Genomic DNA, 23,617 nt, shown 5'->3' on the forward strand with positions numbered 1-23,617 from the left:
GGATGGAAGAATGAATGTTCTTGATCAATAGAACTAGTATACGTTGCGATAACAAAAAAAAATAATATTTAAATAATATAAGATCATGAGTGCAAAGATGTGGCATCCTCCCAGCTATGCTGCCATGCTTAATTCAAACGACAAAGTTAGGAAAAGATGAGAGCAATTTAAATTAATTTTTTAAAGGAATAATTGCTAGAAATATAATGTTCAAGCTGTTTGACATGAAATGTTAGGTCAGCGTATATTCGATCTGGTGGACCGGCCTCCTCTTGCTGTTTGAGTATGTTTTGTTGTTAGGGTAAAGCTAAAGCATGTCGTGTGAGTTCTCCGGCTGATTTAACTAGAAAAGAATTTGATGGGGGAGTTAATGACAATAATAATCCAAAAATCCGAATAAGATTATATTGAGAATATGAATCTAACATCGGAAAAAAAGAATCTTATATGTGCATATATGTAATTGAGCTACTTCTAATATATTGTCGATTGGTTTTATAGTGGAACCTTAACTTTTTCATAGTACCAGAGTATATTGTCTTATGTGTAAAGTTCAACAACTACACATGTTCTACATCATTCGATTTTTGTTGTCCACGTGTTAAATTTAAAAGCTTATCATGCGTAACGTGTCGAGAGATTACTTCATGAGGTTTCTGACCTGGCACATAAATAAATTTTTTGAATGCATTCGGAAGGTATAACCTCGTCGTTTTTTAACTGTACACTCATGTGACTGCACAGTGCAATGAGCCCTCGACTATAAATACAGAAACTTAAACTTCAAATCCTCATCTTTCTCGAATAAGTCAGAGGTTAATATTATGAGGACATTTAACCTAAAAACCCTCTTGTTATTTGTTCTCATTGCGTTTATTATCTCGTTTTCGAGTTTTTTCGAACTATGTGATGCTCGAGAAGGAGGCAATAAGCAGCACTGGAGGAAGAAACTAAGGGGTTATGGTGGTGATCATCGCCGCGCTGCTTCAAGGGGAGAGAGTTACATCACACCGGAGGAAACTGCGGTGACACTTGGAAAAAAGAGAGGCGGGGGTTCGAACGTGTTTAATGTGTTGGACTATGGTGCTAAAGGTGATGGAAAAGCTGATGACACCAAGGTGAATTTGAAAATTACATCTCGTTTTTTATGAAATTAATGCTGTAATTTTGTAACACAAATACTACTGGATGTTATTGTTGACTGGTTTCTTGCATTGCAAGGCAGGCATTCGAGGCGGCGTGGGCAGCAGCTTGCAAAGTGCAGGCATCAACTATAAGTGTTCCATCCGGGTCCGTATTCCTTGTCAAACCAATCTCTTTCTCTGGCCCTAACTGCGAAGCAAATATCGTGTTTCAGGTGAGTTTCAAATCTTAAATTGTCACCAGTTCATCTGTTAGAATTTTGCTGATATATATTGGTCGATTTTTAACGCAGTTAGATGGTAAAATCATAGCTCCAACAAGCTCAGGCGATTGGGGTTCAGGTCTTTTACAATGGATTGAATTCACAAAACTAAAAGGGATTTCGATCAAAGGCACCGGCGTCATTGATGGACAAGGCTCGGTTTGGTGGAATGATTCGCCGAAAGACAATCCTGCTAACGAAACAACGGATAGCAGTCTCGATGATTCGGTAACTAACCGTCCCTCCATATGCATCTTTCGAAATAGTCAAGTTAGGTAAAGCAGTGTACCCTTGCACCAGTCCGAACCCTTCCTATAGTTTGAATTAGAGTAATTAGAATATTGGTCGGGTGAAAAGAAAACAAAAACTGTCCATCCGTACCTTATGTCAAAGCCAAAACACAGCCGGCCAAATGCTTTTATTCAGCTTAAAAAAATCATCATGTTCACTTGTGTTAATTTATAGTGAAACTAATCGAGCATGCGTGCTTTTCTCATGTCAACTTCATCAGCAGGCCACAGAAAGCTACAGTGGGAAAATGCCAAGCACCAAACCAACGGTAACAATCTCTTCATTACCTTTCAACTCGATCTTTGCGATTAATTTTATCATCATGGTGCGCTAATACATTTTGATGTGCAGGCTCTTAGGTTCTATGGAAGCGACCTCGTTAGTGTCACTGGCATAACACTTCAAAACAGCCCTCAGGCGCACCTCAAGTTCGACGCCTGCACAAATGTTCAGGTTTCCGGTATAAGTATTTCATCCCCGGGCAACAGCCCCAACACGGATGGAATCCACCTCCAAAACTCCCAAAATGCCGTCATTTCCGCCAGCAGTATCGCTTGTGGTAATTTTTCAGAATCCGGTCTTCGGCAAGGGCAACCTTGTCCAAAAACCTGGGTGAAAAAACTGACAGAAGTTGTAAATCATAACATAAAATTAACTACGTAACCTGCGTATAGCAGAAGTTACTTCTTTAACAAGTAAGAAAGAAAGTTGACACAAAATCGACAACAATATAATGAACTGCAACATATAATGACTGCAGGAGATGACTGTGTATCGATACAAACTGGATGCTTGAACGTATACATACACAACGTAAATTGTGGACCTGGACATGGAGTCAGCATTGGAGGGCTAGGGAAGGACAACACGAAAGCTTGCGTTTCGAACGTCACTGTCCGAGACGTTAAAATGCACAGTACACTCACGGGTGTCAGAATAAAGACCTGGCAGGTACGTACTGCTACAGACAAAAACATACGGACCAAATCATTTTAAATCTCAGACAGAACCAAATTGTAAATGTTTTTCTAATTTGTAATGTAGGGAGGATCGGGGTCTGTCCAAAACATAATGTTCTCAAACATTCAACTAACAGAAGTTGAAACGCCGATCATGATTGACCAGTTCTACTGCGACAAGAGCAAGTGCCAAAATCAGAGCTCCGCTGTGGCGATTTCGGGTGTGAATTACGTAAACATACAAGGAACCTACACGTCGAAGGCCGTGCATTTCGCATGCAGTGACAGCTCTCCGTGCACCGGTGTGTCTCTGGATACCATAGAGTTGAAATCAGTTGATGAAGGGAAGCACCTGTACGACCCTTTCTGTTGGCAGGCGTACGGAGTGCTCAAAACAAGCACCTGTTCCTCGAATCGACTGCTTGAAGAAGGGGAAGCCAAGCACAATAACTCAATCCGGAAGTAGTGGTTCTTCGTGCTAAACTTAGCTTAGCCTAGGGGGTTGATTGATTAGTTACATTAGTATAGTCGCGTAGATACCTCAGAGTTTGCAGGGCATGTCTCCGAAGCCTTTCTTCTCGACCCTATACCGCCATGGAACAACGACGTTTGTAGTTAGAACGGCGTTTTCATGAATGTGTTGCGTGTTGCTTTCCCTGCTACAAGTTAAGCTTTTGTTAAATGGATTCTATTTGGCCTGCTGAATATAATTAATCAGATTGGGATTTGGACTGTTTTGGGTTGAACTCAGATAAATATTAATCAAGAATTATTATGGAGTGCCTAATTATAATTAAGCAAGAACCTGCAAATGTATAGTTTGTATGAACAATAAAATCATAAATTACAACACTGGGATTTCATATCTATAAGCTCTTTAAGTGTTTGTGGGAGCCTACACTAATTGTGATTTTCCAAAACCAGTAGCAGCCTTCATCCTTCTGCGGGTTTCAACCCTTTCAGGGCTCGGGAGTCCTGTCCTATCCTCGTACTTCTTTTCTAACGCCTTTTACCATAAGATGACAATCAGCAAATTAATACTAACACGGATTGAGTATCAGTATAAACAAACTAATTTGAAGGTTAACAATTACAAAATTCAAAAGCAAAAGAAAGACTATCAGCATTCCTACATACTAACCTGTAGCTGTGCACAAATGGTTTCAAGAACTCCTTCACTCATTCTATCGAAAAAGAGAACTCCCTGCGGATGAATGAGCCATATAAGACGGAGAGAAGGGAGCAACCATACAAATTTTAGTAACTAGGATCTGTTTCCGGATTTAGACTATAAAACTTTAAATAACGACAAAGCTTAAACAATCCAACAAATAGCACCATATCATAGATTTTTAACCTCAAGTCTCCGAAATAAGAATGATACGGTAGATGCCTTGAGGCAATTTATTGGTTTACCCAAAACACATTGGCATGTACTTGTATGAATTTTATCAAGTCTCTTGCCACACTTAGTACGCATTTACTACCCTAAGAATCTACTTTCAAATGTTAAATACTTGTCGCCATTCGTGGTTTCTATTGATACAATAATCTTGCAAAAAGTTGCGACATTCCATACTTGATTCATGTCAAATACACTTCACGAAGTGATACTCAAAGATAACATGAAAATAGCTCCCCACCTTCCTGAACATTTTTTGCCCATTTGAACTAAGCTAATCAATCGCTATTTTGGGATTTTTTTATTAAGTTCTACGTAACCTCATCATAAGTGGAATTTCCACAACTAATCCTAATCTGCATAGCACAGGGATCGGCAGTGGCAAAACGTTTATGCAAACTATAAGTTGATCAAATCCAATGAAATCTAGCACCTAACTGTGTAAGGTGTGCTTCCCCTAACTGACAGTAGCTTGAATAATAGTTGAATAAAGAACCTGCAAATGGTCGAATTCATGCTGGAACACCCGTGCTGGAAGACCTGATAAGCTGACTGTAAACCTCGCACCCTTGATGTCCCGTGCATCTATTTTCACAGTTTCTGGTCTCTGCAAACACAAAAATTAGAGGCACCAACAAAAGCGTAACTACACACACATAGTAAGCCGTTTAAGCTTGTTGTATGGCATGAAAGTAGTATGCAATGAACTGCACATCTAACAACTATTGCTGTTATACTAAGATTTATTTTCTTGCACATTTTTGTAGTCATTTGAAAACCAATTGGAAATTAAAAACAGGGTCAAAGCAGAAGACTTAGAAACCAGCATATACAAGAACAGCACTCACTACAACATCAGCATAAATCCCCGGGAAGGATAAGCAACCCTCATTAAAGGGTCGCGTTTTCTGAGAATATCTGGTAACCCTTGGATTCACAAGCACAATTTCCTCCCCTTCACCACGCTCACCAACCGGATTAAAAACCATGAGCTGCACATTGATCCCTACTTGTGGCGCTGAGAGCCCTATTCCATCAGTTCTGTGTAAAAACCAAGCCAACAACTCCTGTGAATAACAAGCATTTCACAAAAATCATAATTTGCATTTTGGCACCTAGCAAATAATTAACGATTCTTTATTTTCTCAAACGAGCAATGTTCTACTTTGAACTAATTTAAAATGGCGGAGAATCGGTGCATAGAGGAACACATATGCTCAACATAACAATTAACGAGTCATGGAACTCACTTGTACATTACATCAAACATTTCATCTACCAAATTCTTCAAATTATCGTCGAAAGAATCGATTCGCTTGTTCTTCGCTCTCAGAATCGGATCCGGGTATTCCACAATTTTCAGAGGGATTTCAAATTCCACATCCGCAGCTATACATTCATCATGCAATTCATTGCAAAATCAATAGTTACGAACGAACTGAGCATGTAGAGATTAAAAAGTTTCGTTCTTTGTTTCTGTTTCAATGGAGTTTTGGCTTACCGGAGGCCACTTCGTCTTCTTTGAGTGAGAACCCTCGCTTGGCCTGCGCCCGGACCGGGCTCAACCGGTTCATGGTGGATACTAGGCGGCTGGTTGAGGAGAAACTCTTGAGCCGGTGGAAGATGGCGGGAATCGTCGACTGGCGGCAGAGAGGTGGAAAGAGAGAGCGGGAGGAAGAAGACAGTGGGTGGAGCGAAGCAACACAAGCCATGACCACACAGTAAGCGTCAAACGACTGCGGAGAGAGCGCAGAGAAGAAGATATATGTGTCTTGTGGTCTGTTTGCATCTGTAACAACTTCGCCGCAAAATCGCTTTTGAAATAAGTGCTTTCTTACTTGTTAGCAACATGTTCAAAATTTTGGGCTCATTCGAAATAAGTGCTTACATTAAATAAGTCTTTTTTTAATAAAACACTAGCATTTGCCTACACAAACTTTGTGCGTATGAATACATTTTTTTAAAAAATGAGAAAGAGAGAGAGAGAACTGGGGACTACCAGAATTTTGTTTTTGGTTTTTTTTTTTTTAAATATTGTAGATATTTTAACATCATCTGTAGATGAGGTTTCAATTAAAAAACAGTAAATTTGGACCTGTGAATTTACATTATTGCCCATCATTTTTTTGTGTGATATAAGACTAAGTTATTTTTTCACCCTCTTTTGGTTGACAAAGAGAGTTTGATTAATTAGTAGAGATATAATTACTTATAACAATTAAAAGTGATTTCAAAATAACAAGTGCTTTTTAGAATCTATTTTGACTGTTTTTAGAATGACTAGACATGATTGTTTTGATAACTTAAAACACTTTTGATGACGTTTGAAATAAAAGATTAATCGTGTTTATAAGTTGTAAAAGCGCTTTCTAAATGATAATTGTTATTAGCACTTCAAATTTTATATAATTAGAAAGAAAATACCCTTATGAGGAGTGTAAAATGAGATTTTTTGAGTGCTAATAATAGTTATCTCCTGAATAAGCATATAAATGTTTTTTCTCCTTTTCAAAAAACGCTTTTAAGTACTTTTCCAACATGTACTATAATTTTTAAATAAAAAATTTCACATAATTGTGATAAAAGGACTTCAGGCATATAAGGTCCTCTCTAATCGAAGGAGGGGCTAAAGGGTCATAGGCTAAATATAGTCATTTGACAAAAAATTATCTCTAACCGAGAGGACCAAAGAGTCATATTTTGAGTGTCACTTGTCGCTAAACAAATAAGCCTCTGGATTTCTTATCTTTATATAATTTCAATAATTTTTTGGACAAAATTTTGAGTGACATGTGTTGCTAGCGTGAGTAACTCTCTAGATTCTCATTTTTATGTAATCTTAATAAATTTTTGGATAGGATTTCGAATTACACATGTTGCTAAAATGAGTAACGCTAAAGTGAAAAGTATGTGAGAAATGGTGTAAGAATGACTTAGGTATTTATAGGAAAAAAATTAGAATTTTTTTTATTCGTCCAAAAAAAATCAAACGGTAGCATGACATCAGCTAGTCGTTGCTAACTGGTGTCATGCTGACGCCAGGTAGCCGTTGTCATTTAAATGGGCTGAGGTGGAGGGCTGGCAAAATGTCAAGCTTAACATTTTGGCGCTAAAGGGATGGGCTAGAAGGCAGGCTAGTTGGAAATGGCCAACCTGCTAGCCTGATTTGGGGGTTTTGGCCCAGTGAGCTCTTTGGCCTAACTCTCGGTTGAAAATGATTTTCGTATCATTCCGAGTTATTTTTAGCTATATAATTATTTGGCCGGATCAGCTTGAGATGGCCTAAGTGCATCACATAAAATCCAATCAAAACCAGTCAAAAACACTTTCGGTTGTCAAAGCGCTTTGACAGCACTTTTATCCCTTCTATAAACAATCCAAATCCAAACAGGCCATTGTATTATTTGGAACTTCAGTTAAACGACAGCGTTCTGAATCTAACCGCGGTAGTTAATAACTGACCAGGGTCCAGGAGAGAGAAAAGGCAATACCAATAAAAATCGAGCCCTTCGTCCGTTGCCTCCTCTCATTTTGCTCCTTCCTCGTTCCTCCAGGTCAGTCTCTCTCTCTCCCCCTCTCTCTCTCTAGAATTTCTTCGTCCTAAATTCAAATTCTCCGTTACCAGATTTGAATCGTAGATCGACAGTTGCATAATCGATCTTTGATCTCCATGTAAATTGAAGCCCCTTTTCGTTGTTTTTCAATTCATCAAACGGATCTGATTGAATTTTGCAGTGCGATATGATTCATACGAATGAAAGTTGGATTGGTTTTTGCTTGATGTTGTTGTAAATTGAAATCAAATTCGCTAATTTTGATTTAACCCTCGATGATGTGTGATTGGTTGTGTGTGGCAGGTGAATTCGATTGAAAAAATGGGGCTTACGTTCACGAAGCTCTTCAGCCGGCTCTTTGCCAAGAAGGAGATGCGAATTCTGATGGTGGGTCTCGATGCAGCCGGTAAGACCACCATCTTGTACAAACTCAAGCTCGGAGAAATCGTCACCACCATCCCCACCATTGGTAAGAGCTTTGATTACCTAACATTCTTGTTATAGTTCCATCGGTTTCCATATTTCATTTGAAACGCTCCAATTTCGACCCGAATTTTGGATCAATTTCCCTTTTCGGGTGCAATTTGTTTTACGCTTATGAAGAATTCAATTGTATGTTGGTTTTGGTATCGTTGGTGCTTTTTTATCCTCGTGATCTGTTGCGGTTAAGATGAGGATTGTTTCAATTCTCTGATTTCTTGTGGATAAAAGTGTCGTAATTTGCATTTTCATTACAAGAGTGGTTTTTTTCTTTTTTGCAGGATTTAATGTGGAGACCGTGGAATACAAGAACATCAGCTTCACTGTTTGGGATGTCGGGGGTCAAGACAAAGTAATTCTCTTTCTATCTTTTGTATTTCCGCATGCTTGCTTAGATACGCACTTCGAATGTGTTGTTGATTGTGCAACAAGTCATTGTGGTTCTTCTTCTACCAAGGGAGTGAGATCCGCGGAGGCGGAATGCAAAAACATTTTATGTGATCTCTTTTTTTGGAATATATAGAGAATTGGATGGTATATCTACTTTAATGTTTACTTGTGTCCAACGAGGACATCTTTCTGAAGTTCTAATTATACATATCCAATGACTGATCTGGTTTCTTCCATTTGTAGATCCGTCCATTGTGGAGGCACTACTTCCAGAACACACAAGGTCTTATCTTTGTGGTTGATAGCAATGACAGGGATCGAGTTGTTGAGGCAAGGGATGAATTGCACAGGATGTTGAATGAGGTAGTTACTGACTCCCTTATATTTTCATTCCGCTTGTTTATGTTGCGATTTCTAATGTTCCTGTTGTAAATGGAGATGAGGAGGTTGTATGCCCTCCGAATTTTGTTTTGTTATTCCATTTTCTTCTGTACTTGAATTTGTGGATTCTATTAAAGTTCTTTTAATTATGATCCTTTTTGCCTTTGTTGCTTTGTTTCTTTATGTAGGATTCTACATCATTTGTACTGAGATAAAACTCTGTTTTTGTTCCCTGTAAATGATCAGAACCGTGTTTAGGATACAACAATGGTACATATTGTTGACGTATACTTGGAACTAGGGTTTGAAGTTAATATTATTAATTGCTTTCAGGATGAACTAAGGGATGCTGTTCTGCTTGTATTTGCCAACAAACAAGATCTTCCTAATGCAATGAATGCCGCCGAGATAACTGATAAGCTTGGTCTTCATTCTCTCCGTCAACGTCACTGGTAAGTTATTTTGGTAATTTTCACCCTGCAATAGTTAGTCCATATGTGAACCCTGTAATTTTCCTCCTATGGTTGAACATGCTGAGACTGAAATAATGGAGTCATTGATTTATGGTGTGAATCTACTTATTAGTAGTCTTCTCTCTTGAGCTGGATATGGATGGTTCAAGTTAAACAAATGAGTTCTTGAATATCAATGCTGAGATCTTCGGCAAAAGTTGAATACTGGATGTGATTGTTGTTCTTTTTCCAGGTACATCCAGAGCACATGTGCAACCTCTGGAGAGGGTCTGTACGAGGGGTTGGACTGGCTTTCCAACAACATTGCTAGCAAGGCAAGTTTAAATAAATTTTTTTTTTTTTTTTTTTTTGTATCAGTTCACGGTATTAATTTTTGGAATCTTTAACCACGAAGCCTTCATAAAACATGGTGGATTAGATTTGTTTATTAGCAAGATACCATCCATATTTGAATTCTATGTTTCTTACAGTCCCCTCTCTTTCTTTACAGGCATGAGAGAATTGAGGCCAATGAGTTTGGTTTCTTGCCTTGGAGATTCTGGGGGAGGATAGTTTTCTTTATTTCGATGAATGTTGTAATACCAGAATGTTTTGCCGAGACTTTCTCTGAATTCGTGTGTATTTGCTACTTTAGCTACACTGTTTAGCTGTAAACAAAGTTTCTATGTTGTTACGATTGTTTTGACACATGAGCCAAGGTTATATTTTATTGTGTTTGCTTCGTTAATCCGTGTTTGCACTAAAAATTTCTGTATGGTAGAAGATTTTTTTTACAGATTGACAGATCATGTGTTTTTTCTTCCCTCTCTTCTTGGGTAAAAGCAATGATCTGTTCTTTGATTTTTACCACAGAATTGGATTTGAGAACTTGTTAGATTCAAGGCTAGTTCTAACAAGGCTAGTTGAAATGAAAAATGAGGATGAACATTTAAATTTAACGTTTGGGCCCCAAATGGACCTTTGAGTTTGAAACCCAACGTGAAGTCTGTTGTCAAACCCAATTGGAGTGTCACGGCCCACGAGGGTTCTACTTCTACTTCTATATTACCAGAAGAAAAGGAAAATAAACTGAGAGACATTGCTATTTAGTACTACGGTCTAGTGGTATTCATCTTCATTTGTAAGTGAGAGATCTTAGGTTTGATTCTCTCCAAAGGAGAATTTGAACCATATTATTGCTAACCCATTGTGAGGCTATGCCCACCCCCTCACTCTCCCCCTTAATGTAGATAATATCATTTAATATCGTTTGTTAAAAAAAAAAAACAATATTAAACTTCAACAATATCCCAAACTACTTTCTAATTCTAATTTGTGTCCAAATTTATAGCCTATAATATTAAGGAACCTCTACAATCTTTATAATTTACAAATGTGGTCATCTAAAATACTTTTAAACCTGTATGAGTCTTGTAACTCAGTTGATTAAAAACATTTTCCCATTCACCTAAAGTTTTGAGTTCAAATCTCCTCTAATCTTGCTTGTGTCAACCAAAAAAAAAAAACTCCTAAACGTACATATAAATACGTAATACTATTATAATTACATGTATTAGCATAATTTTATATTAAGTTGATGATTATAACGGAGATACATAGACTTATAACAACAAAATATGTAAATAATTCAATATAATGTTGAAACACAAATGAAATTATGTTGATGATTATATCGAAGGTGGATTCATGCCTACACACTTTTGCAACCCTCCATCTCCGAATCTTTGAAGCGTCTCCTTCCTAGCTGCGAGAGTATTATTCTTCATGAACTTTTTCTTCGGGTTTTAAGCTTCAGCCCACAATCCAGAAAAAACAAAACCATTGCAGTTGAACAAAACTAAGTGGAAATTTAACAAATCAGATGAAGATTTCAACTTTTTGGATTTTCAAATAAAGTGCAATCCGCGTTTTGAGCTGAACCCATTATAAAGGCAATAACATGTAGATGTCGGTGAGTTTGTTATAAGTCAAATGACCTAAATCAAGATCTAATATCACACCCGAATTTGGACTCGTTTGGACACACAAAATTAATACACTTGTTGACACAAAACTCTTTAATAGGGGCTTACACTATTATCGTATATGAAATTTGAAGTAAGTTGAGGTTTCACCTATAAAACAAAAATCAACAATATGGGGAGTAGACTAGTCTCTTATAAGCCCTTGTAAGGTTTATCCTTTCACCAATGTGAGACTCTTTTATCTTCACATCCTCATACGCTCCCACACGTATGGTGAATTTTCAAGTCAAACACTTGGTCAACACAAATTGGATGACGTGGAGCACGTGTGGCCATTAGGCTTTATACGTAGGCCAACATGCTCTGATACCATGAAGAAAGTTAAGGTTCACCATACAACCAATTGGCAATATCAGGAATAGTCCAACCTCTTATAAACCCTTGCAAGATTTCTCCTTTTGCCGATTTATGTTAGGACTGAATCTTGATGAGATGAGGGACTTCGCATGAGCTTATAAGCAAGTTGGGCAATTCCTCATATTGCTAATTGGTTTTATAGTGAAACCTCAATTTTCTTCATGATATTAGAGCGTGTTGTCCCACCTGTAAAGCTCAATGGCCACACATGCTCCACGTCACCCGATTTGTGTTGTCCACATGCTATACTTGAAATTTCGTCACACGTGAAGGGGTGTGTTGAGACTGAATCCTATGCTGATGAGAGAAGATATTTTTCATGAGCTTACAAGCAAGTTTGGCTACTCCCCATATTGTCAATTCGTTTTATGGTGGAACCTCAACTTTCTTGAAAACAACCTTGTATTAGAGATAAATAATGTTTGCAAACTATGTCAATTTTGTGCATCTAAATAGCATCCCCTCAATTTTTTTTGTCAAGAATCTAAGCAAACCCTTATCCTTAATTAATGTCCACACCTGCACAAGATTTGGCCACGAAAGCGATCTTACTCGCACCATGTTACCACTTAATTGGTATGTCACAAGTCATTACTCTGTTAACATACATGAAGAAAACAATGCTTTCATCTAAACCCAATTAATTAAAATGACGAAAAAAAATCTATGAAATCCCATCAAATCTTGCTGTAACACCTAATTACTTAATCGATAGTGTTCAGATTTGCAATTGGACAAGCACCATCTTATCCGTAATGTGAGTTTGTCTTGTTCCTTTTTAGGGTGAGGATACAGCTTGCAGATTAGTCTATGATCTCAGCCACAAAATAGAAAAGCATCAGTTTTCTTGGCTGTGATTGTCTAGATTTCATTTTTTTTAACTCCGTGGTACATTCCGTGGCAAATTTCGTGGCCATAAAGTGTGATTGTTAGCTGTGATCACATGTCGTGGCCTAAATCAAGGGACCATGGTGGTGCTCATACAACTTCCTAGCCACTAAGGCCTCATCCTCTTTTCTTTGAGCACTTGATTCTGTCCAAACTATCTCTGATTCATAAGCAAAAGCATGCGTTCGTATATCACTTAACCCTATAGCGCACAGCTATGGATGGATATAGACATAATTTGCTTATCCAGTTGATATGTATATATCGTATTTATTAGGATGGGGCAAGTCCGGTTAAATTTAATACTTTCGTCAATGCAATGCAACAATTGATCAACATGAAATCATAGTGCACACAACTATTGATAACCGTTAATTGATGTGGATCATGCGAGTTTAGCAGTAAACAAAGAATTGTTTGTGTGATAAAAAGACTATACGCATCTTGGATTGTAGTTGGTTACTTAATTAAAATAGTCATTTTCTTAAGCTTAGCTAATTTAGACCCACAATGCACGGCAGGAGTAAGATTCTATCCCCTCTTATTTCCATCCTTTTCCTTCTCTCATCTCACACATTGTTTTTTATCTTATTATCTTTATAAAAGAATCAATATAAGATGTTAACGTAATTTAACTGTAACCGTTCAAATAGAAGGGAATGGAAAGAGAGAGAATCATCCTCCCTCGCGGCAATATGGGTTTCTAAAACGAGTATACTTCCAAATGACTTCGGGGAAGAGGACTTTCTTATTTAGTCATGTAATGAGTGGCTAATACGGCATTAGTTAGGTATTTAACTTAAAGATTTTTAAGTCACCTTCTGTACTTGTAATAAATGCCAACTTGTCCTCTTATGGCTTTCTACGAATCTACATTAATTAACATGTACGAATCGAACAAACATAGCTTTGATTTCCTTGCAGTAACAACAAAATATGGTAGTGCTATTTACACATTTATTTTTACTTCTCATACTCTCTTAATTTTCAGTTGTTGGATTGAATGAATAGAAGAACATCTATGGCTAAACAATAACAAGGTTTTTCAGTATCCACAAAATATTTGAATGAAGATGATAAAAATAATGTTATTGATTGCATTTGTATATTTTGAGTTTATATATATTGTTTCTGAGGATTTTTATATGATTTTTATGAGATTATAAGAGTATGTTAAGCACTTTTGACTTTTGCTTAAATAAGCACTTTTGATTTTTGCTTAAACAAGGACTTTTTATAGGTAGAACTTAAAAAGAAAAAGAAAGAAAAATCAACCAAAGACTGTTGTTGGATTTGGATAGAAAATCCGTCTATTAGGTGATTTGCAGCTTAAAAGAAGACCCAACAAAAGAAGAAAAGATGTTGAGAGTTAATCCACATCAGAAAAAGCAGGGAGTTTATAAGAGATTGGATTAGTCACCCCACCACAGTCAATTGATTTTATGGTAGAACCTTAACTTTTTTCACGGTAAAAGTTGGACTACGTGTCATTGGCTACACGTGTGCTATGTCACTCAGTTTGTGTTGTCTTCGTCACACGTGAAGATGGTGTGTTGAGAAGTAAATCTCATATTAGGGGATATAAGGAAGCTTGCGTGTGCTTATACAAAATTGAACTACTCTTTACGTGACCAATTAATTTTATGATAAAACCTTAACTTTATTAAAAAAACAATACTACAAACTCAAGAGCCCAATCCCTAACACAGGGATGGGAACGCGAAGAAATTAACTACAGACTTATAGTTTGGAACCGTATATATTTGTGTGTGTATAAGTTGTGCGTGCATGTAAAATGGAGAAACAGAAGTTGGATACTCAAAGAAACAGTGGAATCGACGATCGGTATCATGTCGTCAGCTTCTGGCTTCGCCAGAGAATTTCCAACTGTGCCGCACATGCATGCATTATGTTGACTGATACACACATCAGCAAAAGGTTTGACAGATGGCTTACCCGTCAGCTAAGGTTCTTAGGATTGTTGTTAGACTGTTAAAAGGATAAGAAAGTTAGTTAGCTGTTAGTAGTTTAATTGAGAAGCTAAGATTGTAGCCTATATAACAGAAATCCTTGTAGTCTCAATCAATTCATTCAATACAACAGTTCATTCACTCTCTCTCTCTACATTCTTCTGCAATATTTCTTCTTTGCTTTTCTTCTTCGATACTGAGTGTAGTGTTAATACATTATCCACACAGTAATACGTACTACTCCACATATAATTACTTTTGCGTGCTATTTAACGCAATAATCAAATTAATTAGGGAGTAAAAACATAGCACAATTTGCATATAGATGACGATGAACAAGCATCCGGCACACAAACATGTGTGTGTATATAACTGATATACTGATATAGTGATATGTGTAACTCTGATGTTCTTTTTGTTGGAAATAAATCAAATGTTTTAGAAATTGTCAAAAATGATATATAGTGGGTTTTCCCGTACACATGCAACGGTGGAAAGGATGAAAAAGATAACAAAAATAATACTTTACCATATATTTTGTACAAACTCTCCAATAAAGATGAGACCCACGTATGTTGATAGACTCTATCTCTATGGAAGAGATGAGACAAATGTGGTATGAAAATTGTGATAAGTGCAGCATTACTCAAATGATAATGCACATGTACCCATGCATCAAACTATATTAATTTCTAGAGCAACGAGTTAAGGACACACTTCATTTCGTTTAAGTGGCATAGTTATATATACAGGAAAATGCTACAGGAATACCATGTTTTAAAATCATATTTTGTAAACCACATGATGTGCCGATTGATGGTTGAATACTTTCTTTAATGATTTAAACAAAGAATCTAACAATCAACTATCACATCATGTGGTCTACACAATATGATTTAAGTAGATGACCTCTATAACATCACTAATATATATTGACCTGCATTACAATTTATTAGTAAATAATCTCTCTAGCATCACCAATATATATGGACATGCATTACGGTTTATTCTCGGGTTTCGAGAGTCCGAAGAATGAACCCTAAACTTTAAGTTCGACCGGAACAACGTTGAATTAATTACCTTCAAATCAATAAATTCATATGGAATCTGTTGTGATTGAGGACCATGAGTCTCTGAACACCTAATGCTTAGTTTTCGAATACTCATCGAACCACACTCTATATATATATAGAGTATATGCATATATATATATATATATATGATTATATGTATGTATATCTGTGTGTACGTATATATGGTCCTTTCAATTTGATTTTTTCTAAAAATTGAATATCTCTAAGACCTAAACTTACGCATGCACATGTTTCTGGATACATTATGCTTACGTAGGAGGGCATGTGTTTATGTTCGCGGATACATGGAAATTTTTGTATACAGATTTTATTCTACCCGAACCAATCGAAAGTCATGCATGCAAATAAGTACGTGTCATGGACAATAATATACATCCTTGTATAATTGATTGAACGAGTTAATATTAAAAGCTCTCGACTAATGCTGATTAACTCAGTAATATTGCTGTGAAAAAATATTTTGCTCTCCCTCTATAAGAACCCCCAGCTACCCATTATCTCTTATTATCTTGCCCAACTGACTCTCTCTCTCTCTCTCTCTCTCTCTCTCTCTCTCTCTCTCTCTCTCCAAAACGCACAAACATAGAAACCAAATGGATAAAAATCCATGCAATAGTTCATCCCAGGATGTTGAAGTGAGAAAAGGGCCATGGACCATGGAAGAAGATCTGATTCTCATCAACTACATTGCAAATCATGGTGAAGGTGTATGGAACTCCCTAGCCAAAGCTGCTGGTAATTAATTAATTAACATGTTTGATCCCTAGCTATTTATGTATATATCAAACCCCAGCTAGAACAATTCAATAATTTAGAACTACATGTCCACATATTATATAATATGTCACTAGGTTTATATTATGTTACTAGGTCTCAAACGTACTGGGAAGAGCTGCCGACTCCGGTGGCTGAATTATCTGCGGCCTGATGTTCGGAGAGGCAATATCACTCCTGAGGAACAACTTTTGATTATGGAACTGCATGCAAAGTGGGGTAACAGGTGATCATTCCTATTTTTATTTTTATTCACATATAAAACATTAAGGTAAGTATGTAAGTACGCTGATAATTTAACGACAAGGACAGGTATATACATATGATTTGATAAGTTGCAAGTCTTATGACCAACTATTCTACTTCTCCTCGTTACCTTCTTAATTTGGATGGCTAAGTAGCTAGGTTTCTTCTTTTTGATTCATCGGGCTTTGATCACTTGTCAGCCGCCCTATTTGAATAGTTTTGAACCTAACCGAGAGAGAGAGAGGTAATTGTGTATGAAGAAGTAGGGTTTAATTGCTATTTTCCAACAAAATTTTGACAGCAAAAATCCTGAGAAAGATCTGTTTCTTTGTATTTAGGGCTACAAAACTCCCAATTCAATTCTTGTCCTTCATTTTGATTCTGCATACATATTTTTCTATTACAGCAATTTCATCCATCCGGAAGATTGCAAAATCTTTGCTACATTTTTCAGCCTCAACCGTTCTCTGTGTCTCTGTTATCTTTTTGGGGGTAACAATAGAGAGTTTCGAATCCTAGATATAACCTACTCTTACTCATCACCGAGCATTGTCCCTCGATCTCTCATAGGTATGTTATAAGGTATATGGATTTCTGGAGGCTTGTGACAAATCATTGCAGTGGACGTATCCTTTAACTATTACCAATTATACCAGATTGTTGGATCTGTGTCAAGGGCAACATCATAATTATTGCTTACAACCCTTTTTTATTCTCCAAAATAATTTTAGATATCTCCAGGCCAGCTAATTTACTGAGAAGGACAAGTAATTGATCATTTTTTTTCTTTTATTTAAAAAAATTGAAATGTGGTACTTATCCATAATTGGTGTACCATCTTCAACAGTCGTTGGTTGAGTGGGTTTACATGTATTGGAATCCACCAAATCAACAGCTTAAAGCTCTCCCACGTGTGTTGCAGGACAACTCTGTGTAGCATAGCTTCTCTATATATATGTAATTCTCTTGTGTTGGATGGACCCATGAAATTGTTTTTTTTTTAGTGGGGGGGTGGCGTGTTTTTGTTTTTTTCAAAGTTCCGCTCTTATGACTTGTTCCAATATATATCGAGATGAACTGAAATAAAAAAATCATCGTGATGAAATGTCAAAAAAATTATCGAGATAAATCATTGAGATCAACCCAGTGGTAAGAATAGATGATGTAATGAGTAGAACAGTACGAGTAGGGTAGAAATTCAGAGAAACTATCATTTGTGACCAAATTAAAAGAATATATATGTTGAGGATGAATTTTTTGATATGAGAAGACGAAACGAGCTGTTATAACTGGTAACAAAATTAAAAATAATTAGAATGCTCTTTCGTGTTATTAATAAATCATAATCATTAATGATAAAGTCCAAATTACAGATTTGGAAACTGTTTGTCTATGTGGGAAGAAAAATACCTCAAACTAGATGTGGTGGTGGACTGGACTTTGTGATATATATTAAGAGGCACTTTGGTGAAGTCGACCCAAAAAAGTATTTGGAGCAATAGAAACCTTCCATTCATAGGTAAACCCCTGTCAGTTTCTCACATGCCAACCCTAGCTCTCACTTTGAAGTAAAGGACAAAACCTTTTACTTTGGTTGAAACCGACGTGAACCATACTGTTTTGGATGCTTGTATTCTTTTGATCGTACTAATAATATGCATGGAGGCAGCGCTCGCAACGAGAGCTTTCTGCTAAGAAATTAATCATAATTTAACTGCTAATCAAAGAGTTTAAAAATCTCAAATGATAGTTACTAATTCTAGGAACATGGTTAGGTAGGACACTAAATTATGATCAATATTAATGTGCGTTAAATGGAATGTACTATCTTGAAGAATTTTTCTCCTGCATTTAGCCCAGTTTTCTGCCAAATCAGGATAGTTTTTTTCGACCCCTTCACCTGATAAATATTCATGGACAAAAGGGCACCATATATACATATATATAAGTATGATATTATCCATAAGAAAGAATAATGGGATTAGTAATATCAATCAGAATACCTTATATATATAAAAAGATTCTGAGCTATCCCTTTGAAGCTCAAGGTATAAGTAAATGGGGGTTTGAACATGGAAACTTGGAGATCGAATGAACTGGAGGAGTTTGTAAGATCTGTGTATATAATATGAATATACACGTATGGAAAGTAAATGTTTCTGTGTTTATGTAAATGACGAAGTCTCTGTGTCCTGGTCTGCCTTATATATAAATAAAAGGAGTCCAGCTCCTGGTCTGCCTAATATATAAATAAAAGAAGTCCAGCGGGGACTTGTAGGATTTTCAATCTCACCCATGGAACATGCATGACTTGGAATTTTTACAAATAGTTAATTGCTATAAAGTTTTATTTCACACACACACACACACACACACACACACATATATTCAGTTCCACCCAAAGCACAACCATGGTCAAGTTGCAGGTATAATTTAAGGTTAGGGTTTATTGCTGTTAATTGGTTGTGTTTATAGCAGCTTTTCTCATGTTGTTCTAGTGAGTGTGCTTTCTAATTAAGACAGCTTTTTTCTTCTGGGATTTTTTAGCTAGCAACTACTATACCAGTACAAGTACTTGTCCAATCATTTATTAACTTTGGCCCATTGCAAATTTTTTTTTTTTTTTTTTTTTGACAGTGTTTCTTGCAATACTCAGGTGGTCGAAAATCGCAAAACATCTACCGGGAAGGACTGATAACGAAATCAAGAACTATTGGAGGACTAGAATTCAAAAGCACATTAAGCAAGCTGAGAATATTACACCAGGACAAAGCTCTGAGGTCAATGATCAAGCAAGCACAAGTCAAGTGTCAATCTCTAAAACTCTAGACACAATGGATATTTCCCACTCCGCACCAACACACCAAGCAAATATGGATGCTTATCCTCCTCCTTTACCTGCTGATCAATCTAATGATAACTACTGGAGCATGGAGGATCTCTGGTCTATGCAACTGCTAAATGGAGAGTAATTAAACAACCGATTTCATATGAAAACTTACGTTTGTCCATATGAAAACTTAGTATATAAATACATATATGTATGTGTGTTTTTCTTAAATATGTAAATATATGGTCTTTATATATACGTAATTTTAATTAGTTTGTAATAGGAAATTAAGCTTTTCAATTTTCTCCCTTATATGGCATAAACAAGAGTACCGGGAATAATGTGCAATCAATGTCAATGATTAAATTTTAGAACGAGCTGAAAAAGTTCGACATTAACCATTTAAATTAGTTGCACAGAACGAGCTGAAAAAAGTAGAAGTACGACAATGGCTAATTGAGGGAGTAAATCTTACATATCAGTAGCTAATAAGTTACTAGTCATTGAAGTTTTTTACTCACCTCATTATGTGCAATCAATGTCAATGATTAAATGTCAGATTTTTTTTTGTAGTATCGAGATTGAATATAATTATTGAGATAGACGCTTATATTGATCGTTCTTATATATTAATAAGCTTCACGATTTAGTTGAGTTGATCACACAGCTTTTATTTAGGATGAGTTTGCACATGAAAATTGGAAGTGGTGATGCCCATGAAGATTCGAAGAAAGAAGGATGAAGATACCCATGCCGTGATACAATTGATACAGCAAAAATGAACCGCTGGGAAATCGACACGCGGAAAGCTAATATGGCTATTCTTGTCAGATTTGGTCTCGGCTTTCCAGAGTTGTGCATGGCCATGCAAAACTGATGTTCGACGTGAACCTAACTTGCACCCACCGCAAGCAAGTTTTCACATGCTTCTTATTATACTCCATACTTTATTTTCCCTACAAATTTATACTTCTAATTTCTTATATTTTTATGGTATCTACTAGTCCAACGTGCTAACACATGGCAATTCTCATCGCACATATATTTTATAATTAATGTATCGTAATTAATCTGTTTTTATTGTTTTTGTTGAAGATATACAAAGTAATTAAACTGTTTGAGATTTTAATTAGTATAAATAGTCTTGAATCTTGATTCATAGTTTGCTTTCTTTATAATTTTCAAGATCTAAATCAATAATCTGGGCTCTGTATTTTTTTGCTCAACATGTTTAGGTTTCATCATAATTATATTTTCGTTTTTTTAATGATTTGATGACTTTAATTAAGGAACTATAAGCATGTTTATGTTCTATTATTTTTTTTATTTTATCCACTCGGCATGACTTGAGCCGATTTTAACAGGTTAATTAGTTCTTTTTGGATATTTTGATAGCTTTATATGATTAGTCAACGTACTTCTTCAAGGGAGATCGTATTAGTGCGATATTAGTTTAATCCATTCTTTAATTAACAACTTCTATGTTTTATGCCTTACAATAACAGTTGAGTTATAAGAAACAAACAAAATTAGGTTGTCCTGGATAGCAGATCGGACGAGAATTTTAATGAACCTTAAACTTTAGCATCCAACCTTTATCGAAAGAAACAGCTCAGAAAAGAACCTCAAGGGACCATTTCGTCGACTTTGCATTGCCAAATATGGCAAAATATGATCGAATACAGATCTTTGGCTGTTGCAAAAGGCAATAGGAAAAGCAATTTCGTCTCTCAGCCATTCGTTCTTTTCAGTCACATGTTTTATATGCTCAATTGAAATTGATCGCAAAGCACAAACGATAAAGATCACGTGGAAGATGGGAAAAATTCACATGTTGGGTCGGCCATGAATGTAGAAAACTTGTACATGGGTTCATGTTGATAACAAAATATCCTTGCTAGCTAAGTCCGTGAAATCGTAATCTAGTTTTAGTTAATTAATTGACTATCGGGCCTTTTTGGGGTTCACTAGATCTTCTCTAATTCAAATAAAGTTTTCAATTAAAGTGCCATTAGTTTATCGGTGGCCTGCAAATTAAGGACCATGGTTCCAAAGTCAATGTATGAATTAATGGATTTGGATATTGATGAGCCAAATATCGACTACAATATTTGTTATTTGTGAATTATGGAGTGATGAAGGTGTTATGACACTCTAAAATATGTCATTCAAGTGAGAATTCTTGCTAGATTTTTGTAAAGTAGTATGTAATAGGACAATTTTAGAGCGTCAACAGCTCCAATGTGAAATGGTAATGAAAGTCAATGGTGCAGACAAGGGTTTTGAATGGCATGCTATTGAAAAGTTATGTGATTCCATGATGACTACTAGTTGACAGGTTAGAGAGGGATGGTGAAGTTGCACACCCGAACTAAAATATAGCCGACAATATTTATGATCTGTGAATTTTGGAGCTATGAAGTTGTTGTAAAACTCTACAGCATGTCATGATGCACTCGTTCAAATGTAATTTCTCTCTAAATTTTTATAACATATTTTTGAAGTATCAACAACAGCACCAGTGTGAAATGGTAATAAAAGTTAGTGGTGTCGAAAAAGAATATAGATTTCATGCATTACAAAAGTTATGTGATTCCATGATGATCACTAGTGAACATGCGAGGGAGGGATGATGAAGTTGCAAACCTCAATATCGACTACTGTATTTGTGATTTGTGAATTATTGAGTGATTAAATTGTCATAATGGAGATGTTCAAGTGCAATTTCTCACTAAATGGTAACAGAAGTCAGTGGTGCCGACAAAGAATATATATGTCATGCTTTAGATAAGTTATGTGATTCCATGATGATCACTCGTGAAGATGTGAGGGATTGATGGTGACAAATCGTAGGAAATTGGATGAAAGCGAAAGTTCTTGTTCATCAAGGAAGAAGGTCGACATTGAATAGGTGATGAAAATATATGCAACCGAGATGTTTTCCCAATTGGAGGTTAAACTTTCGTCTTCTATTAATTGCATATGCAACAACCAATCCTTCTATTTATTTCTTATACATCACATATCAGGAAAACTGGACTTACCAACATCTCTAAAACGTTATATTGTCGGATTATTAATCTGAACTATGACCATTAAGATTGTTCCAAAGCTTTATCTTGGCAAATAAGTTGGCATATCAGTGGTTAGATTATAACTTCATGAAATTTTGATGGAAAACAATATTGTCTAAATTTATAGTCGAACAATATTATAGTTCACGCTTCTAATATATCGTAAAAAAAAGTAGGGTTCAAATAAGTTAAATAACCATGTCAACTATTTTAGTGATAGTTGATACCTTCGTCTTACCGTCCAATACCTTTTCAATTCGACTTAAAACTTAATTAAATCGACGCTTACCAAGACAATTGGATTCCAATTAGAGGACCCATTAAAAACGTGATCCATGCTTGAAAAACTTTGTTTAATTCCTCTCCTTTTATTTATTTACTAGACTTTGTTTAATTCCTCTCCTTTTATTTATTTGTGTCCAGAGCAGTCAGATTCAAAAAATTTGGACAACTCAACTTAAATCATGCGGTCCTCAATTGCTCTACGGGCTCATCTCACGAAAAATGAAATTTTTGAATGGTCATAATAACTTTTCTTGAACAGCTCAATTTTTTAGTCTAGCTGCTTCAAACACAGAGATCCGAAGAGAATCTCAACTCCACCTTTTTCACTTTTTTGAAGACTTGAAATTACCAAGAGAAAATAATGTGTTTAAAATTACTTATAATATTTGTTCAAAAAAAATTTTTATAAATATTCAATCGGATTTGGTGATCGATTTTGATGGCCCATAAGATACAACTGGACCCTGGTTTGGAGCTACCAAATGGACAAGATATAAGGCCCATAGCTAAAGTTTGACAACTTGCTTCCTTGGAAGGTTGTTGGGCCAGGTTTATGCCTTATACGAGGTTTCGAGTTTCGGCCCAAAGAAAAAGTAATTACACCAAAGAAAATAACAGTGTTTACCGGCATGCTGCGAAAATAAGCGCTTTGAAGGGAAGGATGGTATGGCCTGCTTCTGCTTTTAGCTGCCAGTGACTCGCAATTTTGAAAAAAAGAAAAAAACAACTTCTTTCCTTTT

The 23,617-nt window shown here is 36.1% G+C and overlaps 4 protein-coding genes across 6 annotated transcripts; 3 read left to right on the forward strand and 1 right to left on the reverse strand.

Moving 5' to 3' along the window:
* Positions 1-824: 824 nt before the first annotated feature.
* On the forward strand, positions 825-3,382 carry LOC103926982 (polygalacturonase At1g48100-like). The gene is made up of 7 exons (XM_048577853.1): positions 825-1,118; positions 1,226-1,357; positions 1,436-1,633; positions 1,917-1,964; positions 2,048-2,255; positions 2,457-2,647; positions 2,741-3,382. The coding sequence occupies exons 1-7, from the start codon at positions 825-827 to the stop codon at positions 3,119-3,121; spliced, it is 1,452 nt and encodes a 483-aa protein (XP_048433810.1). The 3' UTR covers positions 3,122-3,382.
* A 29-nt stretch (positions 3,383-3,411) lies between these two features.
* LOC103926941 (peptide deformylase 1B, chloroplastic/mitochondrial) lies at positions 3,412-5,858 on the reverse strand. Its single transcript, XM_009335823.3, has 6 exons — positions 5,559-5,858; positions 5,308-5,446; positions 4,906-5,098; positions 4,554-4,664; positions 3,797-3,859; positions 3,412-3,661 (listed from the first exon to the last, which is right to left on the reverse strand). Exons 1-6 carry the CDS (start codon positions 5,767-5,769, stop codon positions 3,551-3,553), a joined length of 828 nt encoding a protein of 275 aa, XP_009334098.2. The 5' UTR covers positions 5,770-5,858; the 3' UTR covers positions 3,412-3,550.
* A 1,599-nt stretch (positions 5,859-7,457) lies between these two features.
* On the forward strand, positions 7,458-10,062 carry LOC103926940 (ADP-ribosylation factor 1). 2 transcript variants are annotated; one of them, XM_009335821.3, is made up of 7 exons: positions 7,458-7,611; positions 7,915-8,080; positions 8,373-8,443; positions 8,725-8,844; positions 9,196-9,314; positions 9,568-9,649; positions 9,826-10,062. In XM_009335821.3, the coding sequence occupies exons 2-7, from the start codon at positions 7,933-7,935 to the stop codon at positions 9,829-9,831; spliced, it is 546 nt and encodes a 181-aa protein (XP_009334096.1). In that variant the 5' UTR covers positions 7,458-7,611; positions 7,915-7,932; the 3' UTR covers positions 9,832-10,062. The 2 variants fall into 2 exon arrangements, with proteins under 2 accessions (XP_009334096.1, XP_009334097.1); XM_009335822.2 differs by lacking the exon at positions 7,458-7,611 and adding an exon at positions 7,622-7,729.
* A 6,102-nt stretch (positions 10,063-16,164) lies between these two features.
* On the forward strand, positions 16,165-19,805 carry LOC103926939 (MYB-like transcription factor EOBII). 2 transcript variants are annotated; one of them, XM_009335819.3, is made up of 3 exons: positions 16,165-16,403; positions 16,539-16,668; positions 19,345-19,805. In XM_009335819.3, exons 1-3 carry the CDS (start codon positions 16,262-16,264, stop codon positions 19,658-19,660), a joined length of 588 nt encoding a protein of 195 aa, XP_009334094.1. In that variant the 5' UTR covers positions 16,165-16,261; the 3' UTR covers positions 19,661-19,805. The 2 variants fall into 2 exon arrangements, with proteins under 2 accessions (XP_009334094.1, XP_048433811.1); XM_048577854.1 differs by having other exon boundaries at positions 16,276-16,403; positions 16,520-16,668.
* The last annotated feature ends 3,812 nt before the right edge of the window (positions 19,806-23,617 follow it).

The sequence above is a fragment of a genome, unplaced genomic scaffold, assembly GCF_019419815.1.
Source record: "Pyrus x bretschneideri cultivar Hongxiangsu unplaced genomic scaffold, Pyrus_bretschneideri_v1 Contig12, whole genome shotgun sequence".
Taxonomy (NCBI): Eukaryota; Viridiplantae; Streptophyta; class Magnoliopsida; order Rosales; family Rosaceae; genus Pyrus; species Pyrus x bretschneideri.